The following is a 23,949-nucleotide window of genomic DNA, read 5'->3' as shown; positions in this document are numbered from 1 at the left end:
TTTTTTTTGCTTGGCCCCAGAGGAAAGAGCTAGGAGATAAATGTTGCAGAGGCAGCTTTAGACTACGTAGGGAGGTAGTGAGTTCTTTCTTACTGAGGGTCTCCAAGCAGAAATCATTTGTAGAGATTTCCATTTAGGTATAGGTTGGTCTGGAAAAATGACATCAAAGGTTCCTTCTAACTTTAATATTCTGGGCTACTTGAAAGGAGGGTCTTTCTTTGTATCCCTACAGAACTTTGCCCAAGATGAAAGTTCAAAAAAAAAATTATTGAGTGTAAGACTTTGAAAATGCAGCTCTTCACATTTAGAAACTTTTGGGTTTTCATCATAACACTAATATGAAAGTATTTAGACACCCAAATGAAGTAATCAGATGTTTTGGTCCAATTCTAATATCATCTAGGTTATTCTTTATTTTCCATATAGTCATATGCTTGATTTCTTCTTTGGCTTCTATCCTCTGTGGCCAGTTAGGTTTCTAACTTTATACAGGGAAGTCTAGCTGACAAAAATGCTAAATGCCTTCAGGATTTAGGAATTTAACCACTGAAATTAAATTGGGCCTTCCTTGGACTGACATCTTATAAAGCAAGTTTTGACTCAATATTATTTTGTTCCTTGTCTATGTGAGTTAATTTGGGTAAAAACGGTTGGAGATAATTCCCATAAGGCAATCATAATTCAGTGTGGTGGAAAGAACATTTGACTTGGACTCAAAATTCCTGCAGTGGAATTCTAGCTAGCTTCATTAGTTGGTTGAAAATCTCTACATTATCTAAGATGTAATATAATCATTACATTACCTAAGAAAGGAGGTTTAGCAAATCTCAAAGTACTATTCAAATGGGTGCTATTATTTACTCCCAATTAAAACATAATATTATAAATTATTTAACTATTATGACTTTAAGTAACAAAAATTATGAAAATGGTACTGAAATTTTTTTATTTCTCTAATACATAATTACTTTATCTTTTTTTTAATGTCTTCTTTAGTGGAATGTTTGGATGAATGAAAATAGGTAAAACTGGACATTTTGTTTGGTCTTTAAGTGGTTTTCATCACTTATTCTTCAAAAAAAAGTACAAAAAACTAACTAACCTAATTGTATTCATAATTGACTTGAATCTTTTGGTGAGTTAAAGGTTTGTTGTTGTTGTTTTTTTTCTTGTCAAATTCAGAGAGTCCTTTTCAGAGGGTATGCTATAATGTATTGGGCACTGGTCTTAGAGGAATACCCAGATTAAAATCTCAAAAAGGAAACTTGCTAGTTGTGTGACCATGGATGAGTCACTTAATTCTCTGTGCCTTAGTTTTTCATCTGTGAAATGTGGGGGGAATGGATTCACAATGACCTTTGAAGGTTCTTTACATCTCTAAATCTATGATGGTACAATATCCTGAAATCTCCTAGCACCATCTGTGTGCTTAGAACAGCATCCATTTAAAAGAAGGTGCAAAGGTTTAAAAATTGCTTCAGATTATAAAATCACAGAATCAGCAAAATAATTTATAAGAAAACTATTTTTCCTTAATTGAAAGAAAGAGGAAAAAAAAGGGAATTATTCCTCTTCAAAGGATCACTTCCAACATGGCAGTAATTTTTGTTGTTGAACCATACATAAATGCTTAAATTATGCTTAGGTACCTACTTAGAAACAGATTTACCATCTTAATTTTAGGCTCTTTGGGGGAAGATATCCAGTCCTTCAATTTAATCAGCATAATGATCTCTTGGTGTAGAAACCCTCAACTAAAACATATGGGGTGACGCAGCTAGGTGGCTCAGTACTTAGAGAGCCAGACCTAGAAACAAGAAGTCCTAGGTTCAAATTTGACCTCAGGCATATCCTAACTGTGTGACTTTGGTCAAGTCACTTAACCCCAATTGCCTAGCCTGTACTGCTATTCTGACTTGGAACCAATACTTAGTATCAGTTCTAAGACAGATGAAAAGGGTTTTTTAAAAATAATAATATATGGGCAATTTGCCAAGTTAACAAATATTTATTAAACACCTGCTGTGTGCCAGATATGCTAAGAGCTGCAGGTACAAAGAGACGGAAAAGATGGCACTTGTCCACAAAAGCTCACAGAGTTGAATAGGGAAGATAATATGCAAACAACTAGGTGTAAATAACATATAGATAGGATAAATTGGAGATCATCTCAGGGAGAAAGCCTTAGAACTGAGGGGGTTTGGGAAAGGCTTCCTACCTTTGTGATTTACTGCCTTGGAAAGGCACCTGGGGAAGTGAAAACTTAACTGCTTTCCCAAGAGTCATTCAGGCTTTCTAAGTCAGAGAAGAGACAAATCCAAATCTTCCCGACTCTAAGGGCTGCCCTCCATCCACTAACATGGACGAATTGGAGTTTTCCCCCCAACAAAATCCTTTTATGGAGCACAAATACCTTTGGCAAAGCCAAATATTTTGGCTAAAACAGCTTCAAAATGCAGGAAAGATTTCCATTTCTGTCCTTTGGCACTGAAAAGAAAACTACAAGTAATAGACTGACATTCTATCCTTTCAGAGATGGAGAAAGAATAAGGAATGAAGAGAAGAATGATATGCATAGAAATATTGGACAGAGAGAGCTGGTACTTTTTTCTTACAAGTCCCTCTTTGTATTGGTAAGACCAGATAATGAGTAGCACTTTTTCTTTGTAACAATTCATTAATCAGAGAAATGATCCTTGCTAGTGTTTAGATGTTTTACTTAATTTGGTACCTCTGGCCTGCTGCCCCACTAGTGCCAAAATTATTATTTCTCACCCAGCAGGTGATAAATAACAACTTCAGTCATGATTAATACCACGAATCCTTCAACCTGACTAATGCAAAAAAAAAAGGGAAAAAAGAAAAAAAAACTTGAATCCTCCAGAACAAGTGGGTGATAATTGTTATGGGAGCCATTGGAGTTCTACTCAGCTTCTAAGGGAAGGAATCCACAGGAAATGAAGCGTTTGCTAGCAGTCCAGCTGATCCTAAGAGGCTTCATTAAGCCCATCTCAGCAACATTTGCCATTGGTACCCTAGTGTCAGGCTTGCTCCCTCCCAACACTGAGTTTTAAGTATCTTTGAAGACAGACAACCATCGACTGATTTTTTTTTTCCATGATAACTAAACACAGAGAAAAGAAACATTAGCCAAGCAATAACAATACCATATGCACTTTAGAGGTCTTAAAGTACTTTAAAATATATTAACTCACTTAGCTTCTCAAGGGTGGGACCACTTCATTTTCATCTTTGTGCAAAGCCGACCTCAGAGCCTTAGTTTAATAAATTTATTGAAGCACTTTAATAAATACTGAACTGCACCCAGTGAAGGAGTCTAGACAGGAATTATTAACCCATTTTATGGAGAAAGAAACAGGTTGAGAGAGATAACGCTAGGATATACATCTAGGAAGTGACAAGACTAGGACAGGAACCCATATTTTCTCATTCCTAATTAAAAACATTTCCCCACTGTATCACATCATTTAATTCTATTCAATACACAAATATCTCTCCATCTAAAGCTTTGTAATGCTGGTAACCTGATCCATATGGGGAAACATGCCATCTTCTACATTAAGGAGAAGATCATTTCCTCGATGATGTATGCAGAATGGGGTTGTGCTGAAGCCCACAGAAAATGACCCCCTCTCTGTGAACACAAAGAAAATGAGTATATTAACAGTGGCTAGCAAGGAAGCCATATGGTGCCATCAACTCAATTATTATCATTTAGTATTAGAGGCCAAAGCTGTGCAAAGTGCACTGTGGAACAGAATTAACTATTGCCCAGTGGACTGAGGGTCTAGACTGATAAGCCATGGCCATAACTAACAGGTAAATTACACATGATGGTAGTCTTTTTTTGATGGGGGTTTTTCTGTTAATAAAAGTCCAACCATCCCATCCCATCCCATCTTCCCCTTTTCTCCTCTCTAATTCCTCCCATTTAAAAACAAAAACAAAATCCTTGTAATAAATAAAACAATCAGATTTTGAAAGTATCGGTATGAACCCATCCTTCTAGGGTCTTTGGGTTTTGCCATCTTCTTCAGATAAAAATAACATCATGGGCCAACTTATGCTGCCATACCCATCAGAAAACTGGCTTTATTAAGGATCTCTTCTTTTCTCCACTTCACCCCTTCACCCAACATCCTCCATTTTTTCCCCTCAAAAACTACCTTACTTAAGGAGATTCGTTTGTGCCACTGATCCTGAGCCAAAGGGCAAGAGGGACAATAGAGAGGGTCAGGACAAGTCTTTAGAAATCTTGTAAAGGGGGTCCAAGTAGCAGCTTCATGAAATGATGAGACTTTAAAATAAATTATAAAAGGGGTCTGAATCTGTACTTAAAAGTGGAAAGCAAAGGGGGAAAGAATCAAAATAAAGGAAGGATTCTTTTCCCTTTCATCCCTCCTAATACTGCAGCTACCTTGATCATCTATTCCCCTTCACGAGAAAATGAGCAGAATAGCCTGCAAAAGTGATTTGTAATCTCTTTTTGTGTAAAGGAGCCCATGGACAGTCTGGTGAAGCCTATGAATCCCTTCTCTTGGACTGTTTGGCTTTGTTTGTTTGTTTTTTTAATACAGAAAATAAAACACATATGATTGACTACAAAGGAAACCATCTGCTATAATGAAATCATTTTTGAAATATTTTTAAAACAAGTTTATAGGTCCTAGGTTTAGGTCCTTGGACTAGATGATTTCTAAGGTTCCTGTTAAACTATAAATCTCAACATCTCTTATCTCTTATCTCTTACTGACAACAAACTTCACCTATCTCAAATGTTAATATGGTGGAAGGGGGAAAAAAAGAGAAACCAGGATAAGCAATGACATCCTGAGATATCTATGCATTAAAAAGTGATAGCAAGGATTCTGGTCCTCAAAATAGAAAATAAAATATAACAGCCTCTCAACTAAACCTCCACTCCAAATTCTAGCCTTCAAGACTTTAAGAATTTAGGGGTCAGGGGCCAGCTCAGTGGATTGAGAGCCAGACCTAGAGACAGGAGGTCCCAGGTTCAAATCTGGCCTCAGACACTTCTGGGTATATGACTGTACAAGTCACTTGACCCCCATTGCCTAGCCCTTACCACTCTTCTGCCTTGGAGCCAATACACAGTACTAATTCTAAGATGGAAGATAAGGGTTTTTTTTTTTTTTAAGTTTAGGGGTTAGAGTAAAATCACATTTATTCTATCCATTCCCAAAATGTATATACTTTAGGAATCTGAGCCTCATTTTATGTTGACCTGTAAGCTCTTGAATACTAGTGCTAGACTCTAAAAATATTTCCTATTCAAAAAGTCCAAGGTATGAAACTATTTTTAGAAAGCTTTAACTGAAGTTTGGAATTGAACTTTGGCCTAAATGGCCAATGAGTAATGGAAAAAGTAACATACTTCTTACTCTTTTACTAATGCATTCTATCTGGGAAACAGATTCTCAATATGTGTCTTTTGTTGCTGTTGTTCAATCGTATCTTTGTGACTCCATTTGGGGTTTTCTTGGCAAAGATAGCTGAAGTGGTTTGCCATTTCCTTCTCCAGCTCCTGTTACAGATAAGGAAATTGAGGCAGAGTTAAGTGACTTACCCAAGGTCCCACAGCTATTGAGTGTCTGAGGCTGGATTTAAACTTGGATTGTCTTGATTCTAGGTCTAATAACCTAACTAAAATACAAAGTAAATACAAGACTGTTTTGGGGAGGGGGTGGAGGCACAAGTAGTTTGAGGATTGTCCCCTGGTAAGAAGAACTTACGATTTTAATGAAACTAGGGATTCTAAAGGCAAAAGCACAGGACTACTCCCAGGCAAAAAGGGGCAGACAGCCTGGGAGAGGAGACCAAGAAATGTGATATGGACCATCTTAGGTGAGAAGCCTCCAGAAGTCAGTCTGGCTCACATCAAAGAATGAATAAAGAAGAGGAATCTTTTCTGGGGAGGGGGGGAGAGGCAGGCTGATGGGGGCTTTCAAGATAAGCTGTCAGCTAGGTAGAGGATGCCTTAAGGCAGAAGACCAATTAGGAGGCCATTGTCAGTCCAAGAGATAAAGAAAGCCAAGATGACCCGAAGTGAAAGAAGGGAATGGCACAAAACGTATTTGTGAAGGTTGGGTCCATACTTAGCAGCCGAAGGTGGGATGGGATAAAACGGAGTTTCTCCAAAGTAAATGGCACCAGGAACTCTCCATCCCAGGTCTCTGGCACGTGTGGATAATAATGGACTGCAGATAGGCCATTTTCCTTGAGCACATGGGAGGTCAATGTTTTATCCACTTTTGTGAAATAAGGAGAATTTATTCAAAGAAGGGGATACTGATAGCCCGACTACAGCATCTAGGAACGTAGCTAAAGCCAGCAGTGTTCTTCCAGGGGTAAAAGAGGGAGGTTAGCCTTCACATCCCGAGGCTCTAATAGCTGTTGGTCAATCTCCAGAGAGGCAGAGTCTTGACCAGGCTACCTCCCAGTGTTCTCACAAGTATCCAAAGCTTGGATTTTGCCTTTCTCTTCTTTAGCGTATTTTCTTCGGACTGGGTTTTTGATTTTCTCCTGTAGAGAGGAATACTTAATCAATAAAAAATAATTGATCGGTCAATATGACTAAGCATTTGCTGTATGATCCGATGGTTGTAGTAAGGCTCAATTGAGACACTATATATGAGAAGCTAAATAAAGATGAATTATTACTAATAATTTCTATAGACGCAGCTGTGACTCAACAGTTAGAGCACCAGACCAAGAGTCAGGAAGTTCAGGAGTTTAAATCCAGCCTCAGATACTTCCCAATTGTGTGACCTTGGGCAAGTCAATATGCCTAGGAGAGAGCTAATTGGCTCAGTGGATAGTCAGGGAGAGCCGAGTTCAAATCCAGTCCCAGATATTTCCTAGATGAGCAAATCACTTAATCTCTGATTGCCTGACAAAAAGATTCTTTATAGTTAGAAATTCTTGAACCCCTAAAACTACATTACCCAAAATTCTTTTCTATATTATCTAGAATAATTTCCCTTTTCCTGAGTCCTTGCATTTACATGATAGCATTTAAGTTTGCTGGGACTCCTCCCATGCCCTCTTTATTCGAGACCAGCTAAGTTCAGGTAGTTTTTTTACTTTAGTTATTATTAAAATAACTTTATAAAATATAATACTTAGTTACTGAATATTAATTTTAAAACTCACAATCCACTGGAGAAAGAAATGGCAAATCACACTAGAATCCTTGCCAAGAAAGCCTCATGGTAGGGAACAAGTTAGTGGCTCCTTGGATTGAGAGTCAGGTCTGGAGACATGAAGTTTTGGATTCAAATCTGGCCTCAGATACTTCCCAGTTGTGTGGCTCTGGGTATGCCCCTTAACCCCCATTGCCTAACCCTTACCACTCTTCCCTCTTGGAACCAACACACAGTATTGATTCTAAGATAAAAGTTTAAAAAAAAAGAAGGAAAACTCCATGGATGGCTATGGTCCATAGGGTCACCAAGTCAGTCATGACTGGATCATGACAAATTGTTATAAAACAATCTATTCCATCTTTTTAAATTTTAAATTTTATTTTTATTGTCATGTTTATTTTATTGTCATGCAAAACACACTTCCATATTGGTCACTGTCATAGGAGCGCACTCCTACATAACCAAAATCTGAAAATAAAAACCACAAACACACTGATGCAACAGGCAACTCAAACAGTTCTTTCTCTGGAGGTGGATAGCATTCCCTCATAAGTCTTTCAGGATTATCCCAGGTCACTGCGTTGCTGAGAGGAGCCAAATTTTCAGTTATTGTGTATAATGTTCTCCCAGTTCTGTTTATTTCACTCTGTATCAGTTCCTTCAGATCTTTCCAGCTTTTTCTGAAATCATTTTATCATGTCTTATAGCACAATAGCATTTCTTTGCCATCATGGATCACAATTTGTTCAGCCCTTCCCCCAATTGGTGGACATCCCCTCAATTTCTATTTCTTTGAAACACTGAAAGAGCTGCTTTAAATATTTTTGTATAAGTAGGTCCTTTCTACTTTTTTATTATCTCTCTGGGATACAAACCTAGTAGTGGCATACTGCATCAAAGGGTATGCACAGTTTTATAGCCCTTTGGGTATAGTTCAAAATTGTCCTCTAGAATGGTTGGATCAGTTCACAACTTCACCAACAATGCATTAGTGTCCCAATTTTCTGCCATATTTCCTGCAACATTTACCACTTTCCTTCACTGCCATCCTGGCCAATCTGATAGGTGTGAGGTGGTACCTCGGCATTGCTTTCATTTACATTTCTCTAATCAAGAATGATTTAGAACATTTTTTCATATGATTATTGATGGTTTTGATTTCTTCATCTGAAAATTGCTTATTCATATCCTTTGACCACTTGTCAATTGGGGAATGGCTTGTTCTCCATACATTTGAGAAATTAGAACTTTATTGGAGAAAATTGTTATAAAATTTTTTCCCATTTGTTGTTTCCCTTGTTTACATTAGTTTTGTTTGTACAAAAGTTTTTTAATGTAATATAATCAAAATTGTTCACTCTGTCTCTTGTCTGGTCATAAATTCTTCCCTTTTCCAAAGATATTTCAGGTAAACTATCCTGTGTTCCCCTAATTTAGTTATGCTATCACTCTCTGCATCTAAATCATATATCCATTTTCATCTTATCTTGGTATAGGGTGTGATATTGGTCTATACCTAGCTTCTGCCATACTATTTTCTAATTTCCCCAAAAGTTTTTGTTAAAGAGTGAGTTCTTATTCCAAAAGCTGGGGCCTTGGGGCTTATCAAACACTAGGTTGCTAAGGTCATTTACCCCCTGTATATCATGTATCTGATCTATTCCATTGATCTACCATTCTATTTCTTAGCCAGTACCAGATTGTTTTGATGACCACTGATTTATAGTACAATTTTGAGATCTGATACTGCTAGGTCACCTTCCTTCACATTTTTTTTTCATTAGTTCCCTTGATATTCTTGACCTTTTGTTCTTCCAGATAAATTGTGTAATTATTTTTTCTAGTTCTATAAAATAATTATTTGGTAGTTTGATTAGTACAGCATTGAATAAATAAATTTAGGTAGAATTGTCATTTTTTATTCTATTGGCTTGGCCTACCCATGAACAAGTGATGTTTTTCCAATTGTTTAGATCTGACTTTATTTTATTTCAACTAGTTTTCTAGTCAATTCTCTAGGATCCTGTAAGTATACCATCACATCATCTGCTAAGAGCGATAGTTTAGTTTCCTTATTACCCACTTTAAATTTCAGTGGAGTTCAAGGAGAAATAATCCTGGGTTATTCTTTTATTTTTTATATTCTTTGGACAATTCACAGGTGTATTAAAATTATTCCTTTTGTAGGAATCATCTCTGGGTTTAGTAGAAGCAACTCCAGAAAGAGAGGATAATGGGGACAACATATACATCCCATCCTGATTTGGATTTCTTCTACTTTGTCTCTAGGTTTTGAAACTTTCTCATTGTGTGGAGCTTAGAGATCTTGAGTTTTTTTTTTTAATGGTGGCATCAATCTAATGTTCAGGAAATTATAGACAATAGTTTCATTTGAGATAATGCTCGAATTCCAGTATAGTTTACTGGTTGACCTCTCAAAGAATGTTTTTAGATATGTATTTGTAGTTTGGGGATTTGTTCCCTGTCAGTTGCATGTACGATGAGTTTCTGACATAGAATGTCAGAGTGTCAGGGTTCTATCTTGGGCAGATGCTAAACTTTTGCAGCTTCCAATAATGTACTTACATAGTTTCTACCTTTCCCATACATAATTTGCATTAATCTAGACATTCAGGCTCCTTAATTAGAATATCTCTAATTCTGTACCCTTACCTACTCTTAAATTGCCATCATCATTAAAGCAGAATAAAGACTTTCTAGCATCGGCCCCCACTCCTCTTCCTCTTTCCAGTTCTCTCAGATCTTGGAAAACCAGAGAATAAACCAAAACTACAGTAAAATATAACCAGCCTATACAGAGGACTCACTTTGTTCATTTATAGTCTTTTCAATTTATTTCAATAAATATTTGTCATGTATATATCATGGACAAGGCACCGGGCCAAGTGTTGAGGATTAGGGGATGATTCCTTCTTCTCAAAGAGCTAAAAGTTTAATAGAAGGAAATCCACACTGGGCATCACAATCTCAGAGTACAGTGCACTCTTTGCAGCAAAGACAGCCTAAGGTAATTTCTTCATTGAGGAATCCCAGGAAAAAGGAACAGCCTAAACAAAAGCACGGAGGCAGGAAACTAAGATATGCGGTACACATAGTGAGTAGTATACTATAAAAAGTCATGGAAAATAAGGCAGGAAAGATATGGTGATGGTATATTATGGAAGACATTGGATGCCAGAGTGCCTAATCAACAGAGCTATCTTGGGCATGTTTGTAAGAGAATTTGTATAGCACAACCCTGTTAAGCCACTAGTACTTTATTCAAGAAGATATAAGTCTGAGAAAAGTATTCTCTCCTTCAACAACTACATGCTTCAATGAAACATGCTTTAATGAAAATAGACCTGCCTCATTCAAAGACCACTTTTTTCAATCCCTTGTTTTCAAATTAGAGATAATATAACTTAAAATTAAAAAAGCTACAGACATTTGAATAGGGATTTACATCTGATGAACATTAATTCTTCTTTTATATACTCAACTAACCAATAAATTAATCATTTTTGTCATTTCTCATATCAAAGGTGAAGTGGCAGTTTTGAAACTAATATGTTTTAAAGCTATTACTGAGATTTTCAACTCAAGGCAATATACAGTAACAATTCTGAAAGAAGCAAATTCTACTTCAGTAATAACTATGTCAAAAGCTTACATACTCCTGGGCTCCCAAGTATATATTTACATGAAAGACCAGTTGCAGTCTGTGAAATCAATGATCCACAAGCTAAATGGTCCCAAAGTACACAGCAATCATGGTATTGTTTCCATTTCCATAGCCTCAAAGGAGGAAACTTCTCTGAATCTAAGTAACATAGAGGGATTCAAAACCACTTTTCTGTAAAATAAGCAAATTAGAGTGAGTTGATAATAGTGTTTGACAATACTTTAAATGTTTCTAAGTTTGAGATATCAGAACTTCTCCTTTAGAAAGGTGGACATTTTGAAATAGCAATTTTGGAAATGAAAAAAAAATGTAGTGGAATGATACCACCAAAATTAAAAAAAAAAAGTGACAAAATAGAAAAAAATATTCCAAACATTGATGATAAAAAGAGAAATGCAAATAAAACAGCCCTAAGGGATTCACTTCACATCATTATATTGACAAGATGATGGAAAATAGAAATGGTCAATGTTGGTGAGGTTGTGGAAAGATAGGCACACCAATAATGCACTGCTACTAGAACTGTGATTTATATAAACAAATTGTGCAAAGAAAGTGACTAAAATGTCAATCAGTCAACCCAAAGGTTCTACTATTAGACATGTGCCCCAAGGAAGTCAATGACAAAGAGAAAGGTCACACACACACACACACACACAAATGTATAACATTGTTGGAGTTTTTTGTCGGAACAAAGAATTGTTAAATAAATGGTAATACCCAGATGTCATGGAATACTTCTCTGTGGCAGAAAAGTGATAAACACTATAAATACAGAGAACCATGGAAAAATATATGAAGTGATGCAAAGTGAAGTAAGAAGTACCAGGAAGATAATGTCTGTAGTGACCACAAGAAAGTAATGTGAAACAATATAAATGAATATGGTTTGATGATTAAGAGAATAGCATCAGTTGAAGCATCAGATTATAAACCAAGTAGCAGAGGGCTTAGAGAGAGAGAAAAAAGTAGGAACATGGAGCAGAGATGGATTTTTCAGTTTATCTGAAAAGGAAATGAATGAGTATGTTAGAATCTAGGATCTTTCTTTGTTTTAACAATGAAAGTGATTTAGTAATGTTTGTAGGCAGCGGGGAAAGTCTAGTAGATAGAAAGAGATTGGAGATTAAAAACAGAGGGAGTCCAACTAATAAATTAGCCAACCAATAGGAATTAATTAGACCACCACTATGTATCTGGCACTGTGAAGGCACTGAGGATACAGGTATGACGAATGAACCAATCTCCCTTATAAGAAATATATGTTCGAATGTGGAAAACAATAAGACTATATATTAGTACATATAGAATAAATATCATGTTAATATATACAAAATAGTTAAAACGCAAGGTAATTTCAGAGGTGGGATACTCAGGTGTTTGAGGGGAATCAGAAAAGGCTTCATGGTGCTTCAGCTGTATCTTAAAGGAAAAGAAGAACTCTGAATCAAGTAAGGAGAGAGTACACCTCAGCCATGAGGAATGGGGCAGTTAAAGGCAACGAGATGTGGAGCAGCTAGGTGGCTCAGTGGATAGGGAGTCAGGCCTAGAAACAGGAGGTCCTGGGGTCAAATTGGGTCTCAGACATACTTCCTGCATGTGTGACCCTGGGTGAATCACTTAAGCTCAAATAAGAGATGTTTTGAAGATAGAACAGCAACATTTGGCCATTGACTGGATATGTGGAATCTAAGAAAATGCCAAGATGGCAGCTAGGTGGTACAGTGGATAGAGTGCCAATGCCTAGAGTCAGAAAAGACCCATCTTCTTGAACTCAAATCCGGCCACAGGCTCTTGGCAAGTCACCTAACCTCTGTTTGCCCCAGTTATCTTATCTGTAAAATGAGGAAATAGCAAAATACTCCAGTGTTCCAAATGGGGCCACAAAGAATGGACATAACTTAAAAAAAATGATTCAAAATAAGTTTAAAAAAAAAGACAGATAATGCCAAATCTATGAACCTGGGAGATTAGATGAGTGGTGGTACCATGAACAGAAATAGAAAAATGAAGGGAGGGAGGGAGGGAGGGAGGGAGGGAGGGAGGGAGGGAGGGAGGGAGGGAGGGAGGAAGGAAGGAAGGAAGGAAGGAAGGAAGGAAGGAAGGAAGGAAGGAAGGAAGGAAGGAAGGAAGGAAGGAAGGAAGGAAGGAAGGAAGGAAGGAAGGAAGGAAGGAAGGAAGGAAGGAAGGAAGGAAGGAAGGAAGGAAGGAAGGAAGGAAGGGAGGGAGGGAGGGAGGGAGGGAGGGAGGGAGGGAGGGAGGGAGGGAGGGAGGGAGGGAGGGAGGGAGGGAGGGAGGGAGGGAGCCCAGTTAGATGGCATGAGATGGGTAATAAGCCGGCTAAGGAAACAGAGAGAGGTAGAAGAACTTGGAATGAATAATAACATGAAAATCCAGAGAGAAGTGGTTATTCAGTGGCTAACTCTGGAATACAGCAGAGAGGTCAAAAAAGACAATGACTAAAAAGATCAATCAGATTGAACAAGTTGATAGGAAGACATTGAGTTTGAGAAAGAACCAGAGAGAGAGTCAGACGGACAGAGAGAGACAGACAGACAGACAGACAGACAGACAGAGACAGACAGAGAGAGAGAGAGAGAGAGAGAGAGAGAGAGAGAGAGAGAGAGAGAGAGCAGAGCAGAGCAGACAGAAAGAAAAAAGGAGGGAGAAAGAGGGGTTTGAGGATGCAATCTGCTGGGGAAGACAGGAGGAAGATTAAGCTCACATAAAGGAGGACTGGCCTTGGCAGAAAGGGCCAATTTTTACTAGAGACTCGGGGAAAGGATTAGAGAGTGAGAGATGATGTCAAGGGGAAAAATGAGCAAAATAGAAAAGGAAGTTCACATACTGAATTCTCCTAGGATGAGGTCAGTGGGGAGGCAGATTAATCAGTCAATAAACATTTAAGTGCCTACTATGAGCCAGGTACTGTGCTAAACTCTGGCAGTACAAAAAGATGCAAAAGTAAGTCCCTGCCCTCAAAGAACTTATGACAACATGCAAACAAATACATCTGTCTGTCTGTCTATCTATCTATCTGTTAGTCTATCTATCTCCACCTACCTACCTATCTATCTATCCATCCATCTATCTATCTGAAACAAACTATATACAGGAGCACTAGGAGATAATTAACAGAAGGAATTAAGATGGATCGGGAAAGGCTTCCAGTGGGATTTAGCTGAGCCTTAAAGGAAGCTGAGGAAGTCAGCAGTCAGAGTGGAGGAGGAAGACCGTTCCAGGTGTAGGAGAGGAGGAAAAGAAGAGGCCCTGAGCTGGGAAACGAAGGGTTCTGTTTGTGGAACATCCAGGGAGCCAGTGTCACTGGACTGAAGACTACATATCAGGGAATAAGATGTAAGAAGCTGGGAAAGGCAGGAGGGGGCCACGTTATAAAGGGCTTTGAATGTCAAATAGAGCATTTTGTATTTTCTCCTTGAAGTAATGGGAAGCTACTTTGCTGGGTGAGGGAGTGGGGAGGAGGTGGGAAATGACATGGTAAGATATACACTCTAGGAAAATCGCTTTAATGGCAGAATGGAGAATGGCTTGGAATAGGGAGGGACTTGAGACAGATAGACCCACTTGCAGTCATCGAAGCCTGCCTGAGAGAGGTGGAAATATGAGAAGAGAGACAAGGCATATGGGAGAGACATTTCAAAGGTGAAATCAAAAATACTTGGCAACAGATTGAATATGGGGGATGAGAAAGAGGGGGTGATCTGCTGGAGGAGCAGCAAAGGAGCTAGAGGAGGAGCCGGAGAAGTGGAGACAAAACCAGGACAGTGATATCCCAAAATCCTAGAGAGAAGAGGATTAAGGAAGAGAGAGGGATCAACACTAGCCAAAGAAGACGAGGATGACTGTAAGGAAAAAGTGTCACCGTTGAGGAATGGGAGGGTGGAAGGACCAGCAAGGACAAGTATTGACTGGAGGAATGCCAAATAAATTGTGCTACATAAAAGTAATGGAATTCTATTGTGCTGTAAGAAACAACAAATATGAAGAATTCAGTGAAGCAAGGCTGACTTATATGAACCAATACATAGTAAAGTAGAAAACTAGGAAAACAATATACACAGACAATTTAAATAAATGAAAAGAAAAAAAAGAAAAAAGAAACAAAACATTGTAATTCTAATGACCATGCCTGGCCTTAAAGAAGAGGTGAGAAAATCAGCTTCCTCCTTCACGGCAAAGGTTGGGGTCTCTGGGTGGGGAAGATTTCTGTCAGATACAATTGATGTGGGTTTACTTTTTCTTTGCTTCAGAAATGAAAGATGTAAAATCCAGAATATTTTTTAAACTTACCAGGGGCTCTGAGAGGTGGGGAGATAGCTGGCAGGCACAATGGATAACTCTCCCACGTGCCAGGACAGATGCTCCAAAGTAGAGCAGGAAAGGATGTGCTAACACCGTGTCTCCAACAAGAGGGTATTCAGGTATTGAGCAAGAGGGAGAGAGGGAGTCTACAGCAGCATTTGAGAGCTCCCAGGATTTGGCATGTGGTGCTGCCATGTCTTTGCTGGTAACTTCTCTCTTCATCTTTCCCCTGTGCTTCGGGGACCACGTTAGCATCAGTGTTTGGTGTACTGCTCAGGAAGGTCTGGTGAGCACCAACGACCCAGGAAACTGGAAGTCCCTGTATCAGAGGCTTCCTGGTACTGAAGACCCAGATTGGGTGGTGGGGAGATATGGAGGGATGGGGCAGGCAGGAAGGACCGCAGTTACTCAATAGGACTTGTTGGACAAAAACTAGACCCTTAAAACAGCTTTAATACTGCCCAGCTAAGCAATGTAAGGAACAGAGCAAGGAGGTGAATACTTTGTTTATTCAAGAATTAATACTAAGTGTTGATTCCAAGGCAGAAGAGTGATGAGGGCTTGGTAGGGCAGTGGATACAGTGCTGGGCCTAGACATTTGGTAGCTGTGTGACCTTAGGCAGGTCACTTAATCCTGTTTGCCTCAATTTCTTTACCTGTAAAAAGAGCTAGAGAAGAAATGGCAAACCATTCCAATATCTTTGCCAAGAAAACAGCAAATGGGATCATGAAGAATCAGATGACTGAAAAATGATTGAACCACCTTATTCTTAACATTTCATTTGTACCTCTTTTCAATTCTCTTTGGTTTTCTAGAAATGCCAGGGGGTAGCTAGATAGCATAGTGGATAGAGCATCAAGCCTGGAGTTGGGAGACCCTGAGTTCAAATCCGACTTCAGATACTTTTGGCTAGGAGACCTTAGGCAAATCATTTAATCTTAATTGCCTAGCCCTCACCACTCTTCTGCCTCAGAGTCAATACTTAGTATTAATTCTAGAACAAAGTTTTAAAATGAAATTTTATTTTAAATGCCAGCTATATTTGTTTATACGTATATATATATGCTTACTATGCTGCATTTCATTAAATTCAATTTTGCTGTTTTGAGAACTACATTTAATACAGATTGAATATAATTACTTCTTTCTAAAGAATAGTAAAAAATTGTAGTCAGCTCAACTTTAAAACATACATTCTATCTTCAAGAACATATTTGGAATAATTAAAGTATGAGCACATACAGCTAAAAATTTTGTCATGAAATGACCAATATCACTGAACTATATGAGAAGTCTGTCTTAACAAAACCAAAAATTGAGTCTTAATTAACCAAAACAAATATCCCACCATTTAAATGAACATGAAGTTACCATTTCCTATGCCCATCAACAGTTTTTAAAAATACTTTGTAAGTACACTTACTCTATTTATTGAGAAAAATGTTGCCTTGCTTCATTAAGGGAAAAAGCGAGTAAGTTTTCTAGTTTTCTTTTAACTGGAGTCAACAGTTGCTGCTATAATTAGTTGAATGTTTCAAAACAGAGCAAGTCGATTATTAAATCAACATGTGCAACAATTCTTGCTCAAATGGAAGAACATCACTTTTACCTTTTTACACGCTTTGTAGTTTTCTGACAACCTATTTTCTCTGCCACCCAATAATCCTCCATCGAAACAAAATGAAGCAAAGTTCAAATGACAGAAAACCCATCACTGACTGTGTCTGCACTGCTAACCTTCTGTGTCTCTACTGAGAAGAGAAACGTGCCTCCTCCTCTGCCCTCTACGGAATCAAGAGTGCCCACTGCCACGAGTCAGAAGTCTGCTCCCTTAGAGCATTCCTTTCCTTGGCATTATGGCAAGCCATTGTGCACTGTCCTCATGGCTCTGATTACTGTGCACTGACTCCCCCAAATGTTGGAGGCTCTAAATTCCCTATATTTGTCTTTTCTTTCAGTTCAAAAACCCTCATAGCTCCAATTTGTTTAACTATTTTCCAAATTGCAGGATCAGAGATTAAAAGCTAGAATGGACATATAGACAAGTCCCATTGTTTTACAGATGAGGACAAATGAGGCTTATCGGAATTCAGGTAACTCGTCCATGGCCATGCAAACACTCACTACCAGAGGTGGTCTATAAACCTGGGACTTTTTGATTTTTGACTCCAAGACCAAGAAACTCAACATTATCATATTATCAAATATACATGTGTGTATGTATGAGTACATGTATAAACACACATACATACATGCTTATATATGTGTGTATTATAAACACATATACACACATGGATGTGTGGGTATGTTACAGCATATACATATTATAGCTGCACATACAACTGTATGCATAATGTATTGCGTATGCACATAGGCCTATGAGTGCATGCACACATGTATGCATCTGCACTGCACGTTATATATACACATATCAAGCCCCCCTGGCAGGCAGGTGGGAATGTGTGTGTATACACATTATAGCTATATAAAAGCGAGCTAAAATAGCTATGCATGCATTATGTATGCATGTATATAGTAACCTGCTATTTAGCCAGAATATTCAACTAACTAGTACATACTATGGAGAGATCCCAAAGTCTCTGTGCAGGTTTAAGCTTTAAAGCTTTGGGATCATCCTGTACTTGAATTTGGCAGAATAAAATTACAATTTATCCCACGGACGTTGTATGGCCCTCAGAGGAAGGGGCAAGTTGACTTATGAGATATAGAGTGTAGCCACCACACCACAAATAGCAAAAGTGATATTCATTCCAAGATTTATAAAATCTTTTTGAAGTTATTCTGTTACACGGTGAAAGTGAGTATTACTAAACCTTGTAAACGATCAGGAATGCCCCTGGTAGACTCCAGGAAGTCTTAAGAAACAGGTGAATCTGTGCTCAGCCCTTGTATCAGTGACAATGTAGCTCAGCAGCAGATTTCTGTAAAAATGGAAATCATTAAGCAAAGCATTCCCATTGTCTAACCTGTAACAAGAACCTCAAACCTCTCCTCTAGGATGATGATAAATATATCCAACAGATGGCAAAAAGGTTTTTTAATTATCACATGAATGACATGAAAAATCCTTCTCAGGAATCATGTAAAAGGAATTTGATTCTTAATCCTTTATTTTTATCTCAAAAATGACAGTTAATACTCAAATAAAAAGTAGGTATACTTAACAATATCATTTATTCATTAGATTTTTTAAAACGCCACACACTGCTATTTTGATTTCTACTATTGATATTTGCACTTTCTTGATAAGTATGATACATATCTATATAGCAAATATAAAATACTCTCAATTAAGACTTTTGTTCTTGTTCATATTGATGTGACTTTTTAAGACCCTTACCTTCCATCTTAGAATCAATACTGGGTATTGGTTACAAGGCAGAAGAGCAGTAAGGACTAGGCAATGAGAGTTAAGTGACTTGACCAGGGTCACACAACTAGGAAGTGTCTAAAACCAGATTTTAATCCAAGACCTTCTCATCTCTAGAACTGGCTCGCAATCCACTAAGCCAACTAGCTACCCTCTTAATGTAACTTTTAAGACTACCAATCCTCTCTAAGGAAGTCATGGCAGTTTCCAAACATCATTCTTCAAAAACAAAACAAAACAATAACAAAAAAAACCCCAAACACTTGGAAAATAATTAAGTAACAAATATTCATATTTTAAAGATATAGAGCTTGGGACATAGAAAAATTACCCCAAGTCACAAAGATTTTTGGAAGATTATCCACTAACAGAATAGACTCTATGGCTACTGGATAACAGTTTTCCCAAACAGAACAGCAAAAAACACATTCAGAAGTAAAATAAATTAAACTGCACAAAAGAAAGGCTTTTCACTCAGTCACATTATAACTCTGCTTATCACTGTTCATTAGGACAAGTAATATATGATGAGGGCTTCAGACCAAATGACTAAGAGTATACAGCATAGTATAGACACAAATGTCAAGTTAACAAAGCCTATATATATAGAATAATCCAAACTCACTTAGGAATTGAAATAGAATTGGTGAATCATTTACATAATTTGAAATATATTAAACATTTTTTTATTTGAGAATTCACATAATAAATTAGAAACCATAACATAAAACATACATATATCAAAAGCCAGGAGCTAAAATACAATTGAAAAATTAGGCAATTACAAATAATTTAGAATTTTCACATTCTATCCATAAGTTTTCTTTTAGCATTGGATAAACTTGAACTCAAATAATCAGCCACTTATTAGCTATTTTTTAAAAAATAGTAGGTGCTATACTATATGCATTAATCATTAATCAACATTATCAAAAATAAAAAGTGATAAATGAATTTGATATAGAACATTCCCATCTATTTTTCTCAAGTTTAGGATTCCTAAAAAAATACTAACAATTTGGCTCTGTTTATTATTAACTAGATGATCTTAGACAAATCATTTAAATTCTTTGTGCCTCAGTTGCCTCATCTGTAAAATGAAAGGGTTGAGTTAACAATTCCTAAAGTCTTATTCAACTCAAAGGTCATGATCTTTAAAAAAAAAAAGTTTGCTCATCCAAAAGTTTAAAGCAATCAAAAGGTCACCAAGACTTTTAAAGAAAAAAAAAAGCTTCACAGAAATAATTTGTTTTAAGTCAAATGGAAGAGAAGATGTTAGTTAGGAAAGAAGTTGAAAAGTGGGAAGGGAGAGGGAGAGGGAGAGGGAGAGGGAGAGGGAGAGGGAGAGGGAGAGGGAGAGGGAGAGGGAGAGGGAGAGGGAGAGGGAGAGGGAGAGGGAGAGGGAGAGGGAGAGGGAGAGGGAGAGGGAGAGGGAGTGGGAGAGGGAGAGGGAGAGGGAGAGGGAGAGGGAGAGGGAGAGGGAGAGGGAGAGGGAGAGGGAGAGGGAGAGGGAGAGGGAGAGGGAGGGAGGAAGGAAGGAAGGAAGGAAGGAAGGAAGGAAGGAAGGAAGGAAGGAAGGAAGGAAGGAAGGAAGGAAGGAAGGAAGGAAGGAAGGAAGGAAGGAAGGAAGGGAAGGATGGATTTTTAAGCACCTAATATGTACAAGACATGTACTAAGCTCTTTACAAATATTACTTCATTCATATAAGAAACTCAAAGTACATTAACATTATGTATATAGTATCTCTTGACTGCAATGATTATTTTCCTTATTCTACTCAGTTTCCTAATGAGTCACTCTGTAAAATTACACATGGAAGTTCACATAATAGGGCATATGCTACTTTTAGAGCATTCAGAATAACCTCAAACATTTGGCAGGAGAAAAGAAAACAACCAAACACACATCTAGCTTTCTTTGTCAGCAAGCAGAATGGGAACAAGCTGCGCTGACTTTTCAGTGATAATTTTTAGCTACTGTGACTTGGCTTTAAATGCTCCAATTTAAAAGGTAAAGGCAGGAAACTGAATCACCATAATGGGATGTCAAGGTTTCCATTTTCTAATGCATTCTGCCTTGATGCTGATTCACCTTGACAGAGGACAGCAACAAGACCTAAAGTGATCCATACATAGTAAGTCTTAAATAAGAGCAGAAATCTCAGCTTAGAATAAATATCCACTGTCTCCTAAAGCCCTTTATCTTTAGAAAAAAAGAGAGTGAACTGTAATGAAAACAATAAATGTATATCTTGGTAATGCTAATATTGGTATCTTTCCATCCAAAAAAGCATTAAGAAAAGGCCTAGATTGTGTGTACTGAATGATCCAGAAAGAAAATTAAAAGTACAAAAGTATGTACAGAAGAGATAAGATTATCAAATTAATACCATGGAGAAACCCAAAAAACTTCAAGAATAAAGATTATATAAAAAAAGAATTAGGACATAATAGGCCATAAAGGAAACTCAACATAAACTAAAGTAACTGAGTATTAGGGACTTTTGGGGAGGGGGGGGAACCTGTGGGGAAATAAGAATAAAAGGAAGAGGGATCCATGGTAAAGTACACAGTAAAAAGAGAACTTTCTGAAAATAACTTATATGTTAAAATTTATACCTAGCAGTTTTTTCCTAACTCCATATTACTACTTTTGTGATTAGTAATTTTTTCCTCCAAAGGGGAGAAAAATCATTAAGAAAAATTCTTAACAAAATGAGGTCCCTTCCAGCTCTTAACCTATGGTCCTCTGATCTAAGTGTCACAAGGTAGATTTATTCCTTTACTAAATGTACTTTAACCACCTTCTAAATATTTCTTTTACCCAACTATTTCCAAACAAGAATTACATTTTAAAAAGTTAAACAAGTATATATGATCTAAACACTTTATACATAGGCAGCCTTTCTCAGTGTATATTTATTCAGTCCTAAAATGATCATTTCCCACCTCCATGGCCAGTTTTCCCATCTAGTAAGATTGCCATCATGAATGTCATCTTTCATCTTTGTCCAGGGAAGATCTTAAAGCATTCTTTCAATTCATATGCATAAAGCTGACAGAGGAATTAGGGGGGTAAACCCTCATATAATTGTTAAAGCTTTATTTTTATGTACATACACGTTTCCACATATAATCTGGAACACAATAGAGTGATTCAGAATAGTTTGGTGTATACATAGACTATAAAATACATAAGAAGGGGCTGTTATACAATGGAGGTCTCTACAAGCTGTATTCATTTTTTAAATGTTGATACTATTACAATCATGAAGTCGAACCTAATTTAAGAATTAGACTTTTCCTTGAAGAAGCTAATTCAACAAGTTTCTCTAGGCCAACCTGAGAGGGACGCGTTCTTTGTCTTCAAAGTAGTTCTGTTCAATTCTCCTACAGAAAGCAAGGAGGTTGCTGTAATTTTTCACCTTTTCAGAGAGCTCATCATTGATCAACTGAGTGGTAAGGATTGTGAAGAGATGGCCAAAGACCAGGGCATCAAGTTCAGTTGGTCTAAAAAAAAAAAGGAAGGGAAGCATTAATAAAATGTAGCATGCTTTTGCTGTATCAGTATGAACACATCCCCATTGACTATTTTAAATTCCAAATTTTAAACTACAATATAAAGAAATATGAATATTTGTTTTTCACAATCCTAACATTTTAGAATGGCAGTCTTCTAGATCTTAAATTGAGCCACAACAAAACCTGGCTGAATTTTATTTTATTTTGCTATGTAGTATATGTTTTAAATATTAACTCAATCTTTGATTTGTTTTGTGCAATGGTACTATCCTAAAGGAAATAAGAAAACAAATTTAGGCTGAATGCTTATCAATTAAAATTATGTCAATTCTAGATGCTACACAACATTTTTTAAAAGTCCTATATTATTCTGGATGTACCACTTTCAAGAACTTCATTCCAAGTTTCTTTCCTCAGTACTTTTAGTATTTCTTTTAGGGATATCTTTCTCCTACTTAAAATGTTTCTCAAATAGTTGTTCTTTTATCATTTAATCAACTCAATAACTTAAAATGGAAACCTTTCCCTCTATTAATTCAAACTACAACTCACCCTGGACATTTTCCTTCATCTTGGGTAACAAAATTTCCACTTAGACTTCATAAAATATTTGTCAACATGGAACCTAGAAACCCTTTTAGTATCATTGTAAGCAGCCCCTTCCCTTAGACTCTAGCCTCTAGCTATGATTCTTTCCCCAAGCTTGATTGTATCCTGTCAGTGTAGTTTGAACACTCCCATTTTCTTTGTAGCTATAGTAAAGTCACTCATCTTTCCCTGCCCCTGGATTTCCCCCAATTGGTATGTAGGTTCCCCAAATTCTTTTGTTCCTTGGAATCATCATCTAGCAGGGTAGTACTCCCAAGGATAATGTCACAAGAGTCTAGGGTGTAAACCCTGTAAAAGTTGTGGCACCAGACTCTGAATAAAGGGCCAAATATTGGACTTATCCCTATCCTGATTAAACAGTGGTTTTTCTGACTACTTTGGTAGTTCTGTGTTATTTCCAAGTTAACATATTTGATTTTGTAACTCTCTAATAATGCATTTATATAATACAGTTTTTTAACTTTTTTTTTTGTCCTAGTAACAACTCTTAAGACAGAAGGATACTTAGCCAAGATCACAAAGCTAGGGAATGTCAGAGGCCAGATTTGAACCTAGGCACAGCTAACTCCAGTCCTTGTGGTCTATCTACTGTGCCACCTAGCTGCCCCTTGTAATACAGTATTGGATATAATAGCTATCAGTTGGGGTCTCATCCTCCCTTCCTACACTATATGATTTCCTAGAGGCTCTGCCTAAATTTACTTTGTATGTCATATCCTTTGCACACATTTGGCATTTAATAAATGTCTGTTATACTATTCCTTAATACAAAAGCTACTAATTAATTCTGAGTAACAAAGAAATGTGTTGTCTCTCATGTACAAGGACAATACTATTGAACCAACATCAGTAAGGTACAGGAACCCCAACGTTCTATCTCTGCCACCTTCATTGGGCAATGATAAGAATCAGATATTGTAGGCTTGCTTGAAAGGAAAGCTAAGACCAGGAGGAATTTACAAGTGACCTCTTTAATTAAGTTAGGCAGCATGTCACAATACATAAGAGAGCTGGTCTGGAAGTCAGCAGGACCTGAGTCCAAGTTCCACCTTTGACACATTTTACTTTGCAACCCTGAGCAAGTCATCTAATCATGGTGTTCTAAGGCAATGCTCTAAGATACAAGTTGCAGAGATGCATGTGGGTTGAGGGAATTTCCTCACTTGGGAGTTCCCTGTAACAATGAAATCAAAGGTCCAATTACTATCTATCCTTAATTAAGGAATTGCTT

The 23,949-nt window shown here is 37.4% G+C and overlaps 1 protein-coding gene across 3 annotated transcripts in view; it reads right to left on the bottom strand.

Moving 5' to 3' along the window:
- MTX2 (metaxin 2) overlaps positions 1-23,949 on the bottom strand; it is a 136,163-nt gene that overhangs the window by 9,277 nt on the left and 102,937 nt on the right. For 2 of the 3 annotated variants that reach the window (XM_007494421.3, XM_056794029.1), the window contains exons 10-11: positions 21,930-22,097; positions 6,292-6,564 (exon numbers count right to left, since the gene is read on the bottom strand). In XM_007494421.3, coding sequence (XP_007494483.1) covers positions 6,426-6,564; positions 21,930-22,097 — 307 coding nt within the window. In that variant the 3' untranslated portion in view covers positions 6,292-6,425. Of the gene's footprint in view, positions 1-6,291; positions 6,565-21,929; positions 22,098-23,949 lie in introns of those variants that run through there. The other variant, XM_056794028.1, reaches the window with a different exon arrangement.

The sequence above is a fragment of the Monodelphis domestica genome, chromosome 4 (assembly GCF_027887165.1).
Source record: "Monodelphis domestica isolate mMonDom1 chromosome 4, mMonDom1.pri, whole genome shotgun sequence".
In the NCBI taxonomy this organism is placed as follows: Eukaryota; Metazoa; Chordata; class Mammalia; order Didelphimorphia; family Didelphidae; genus Monodelphis; species Monodelphis domestica.
Note: the sequence above shows the minus strand (reverse complement) of the source record. Positions and strands in the feature narration are given on the sequence as shown.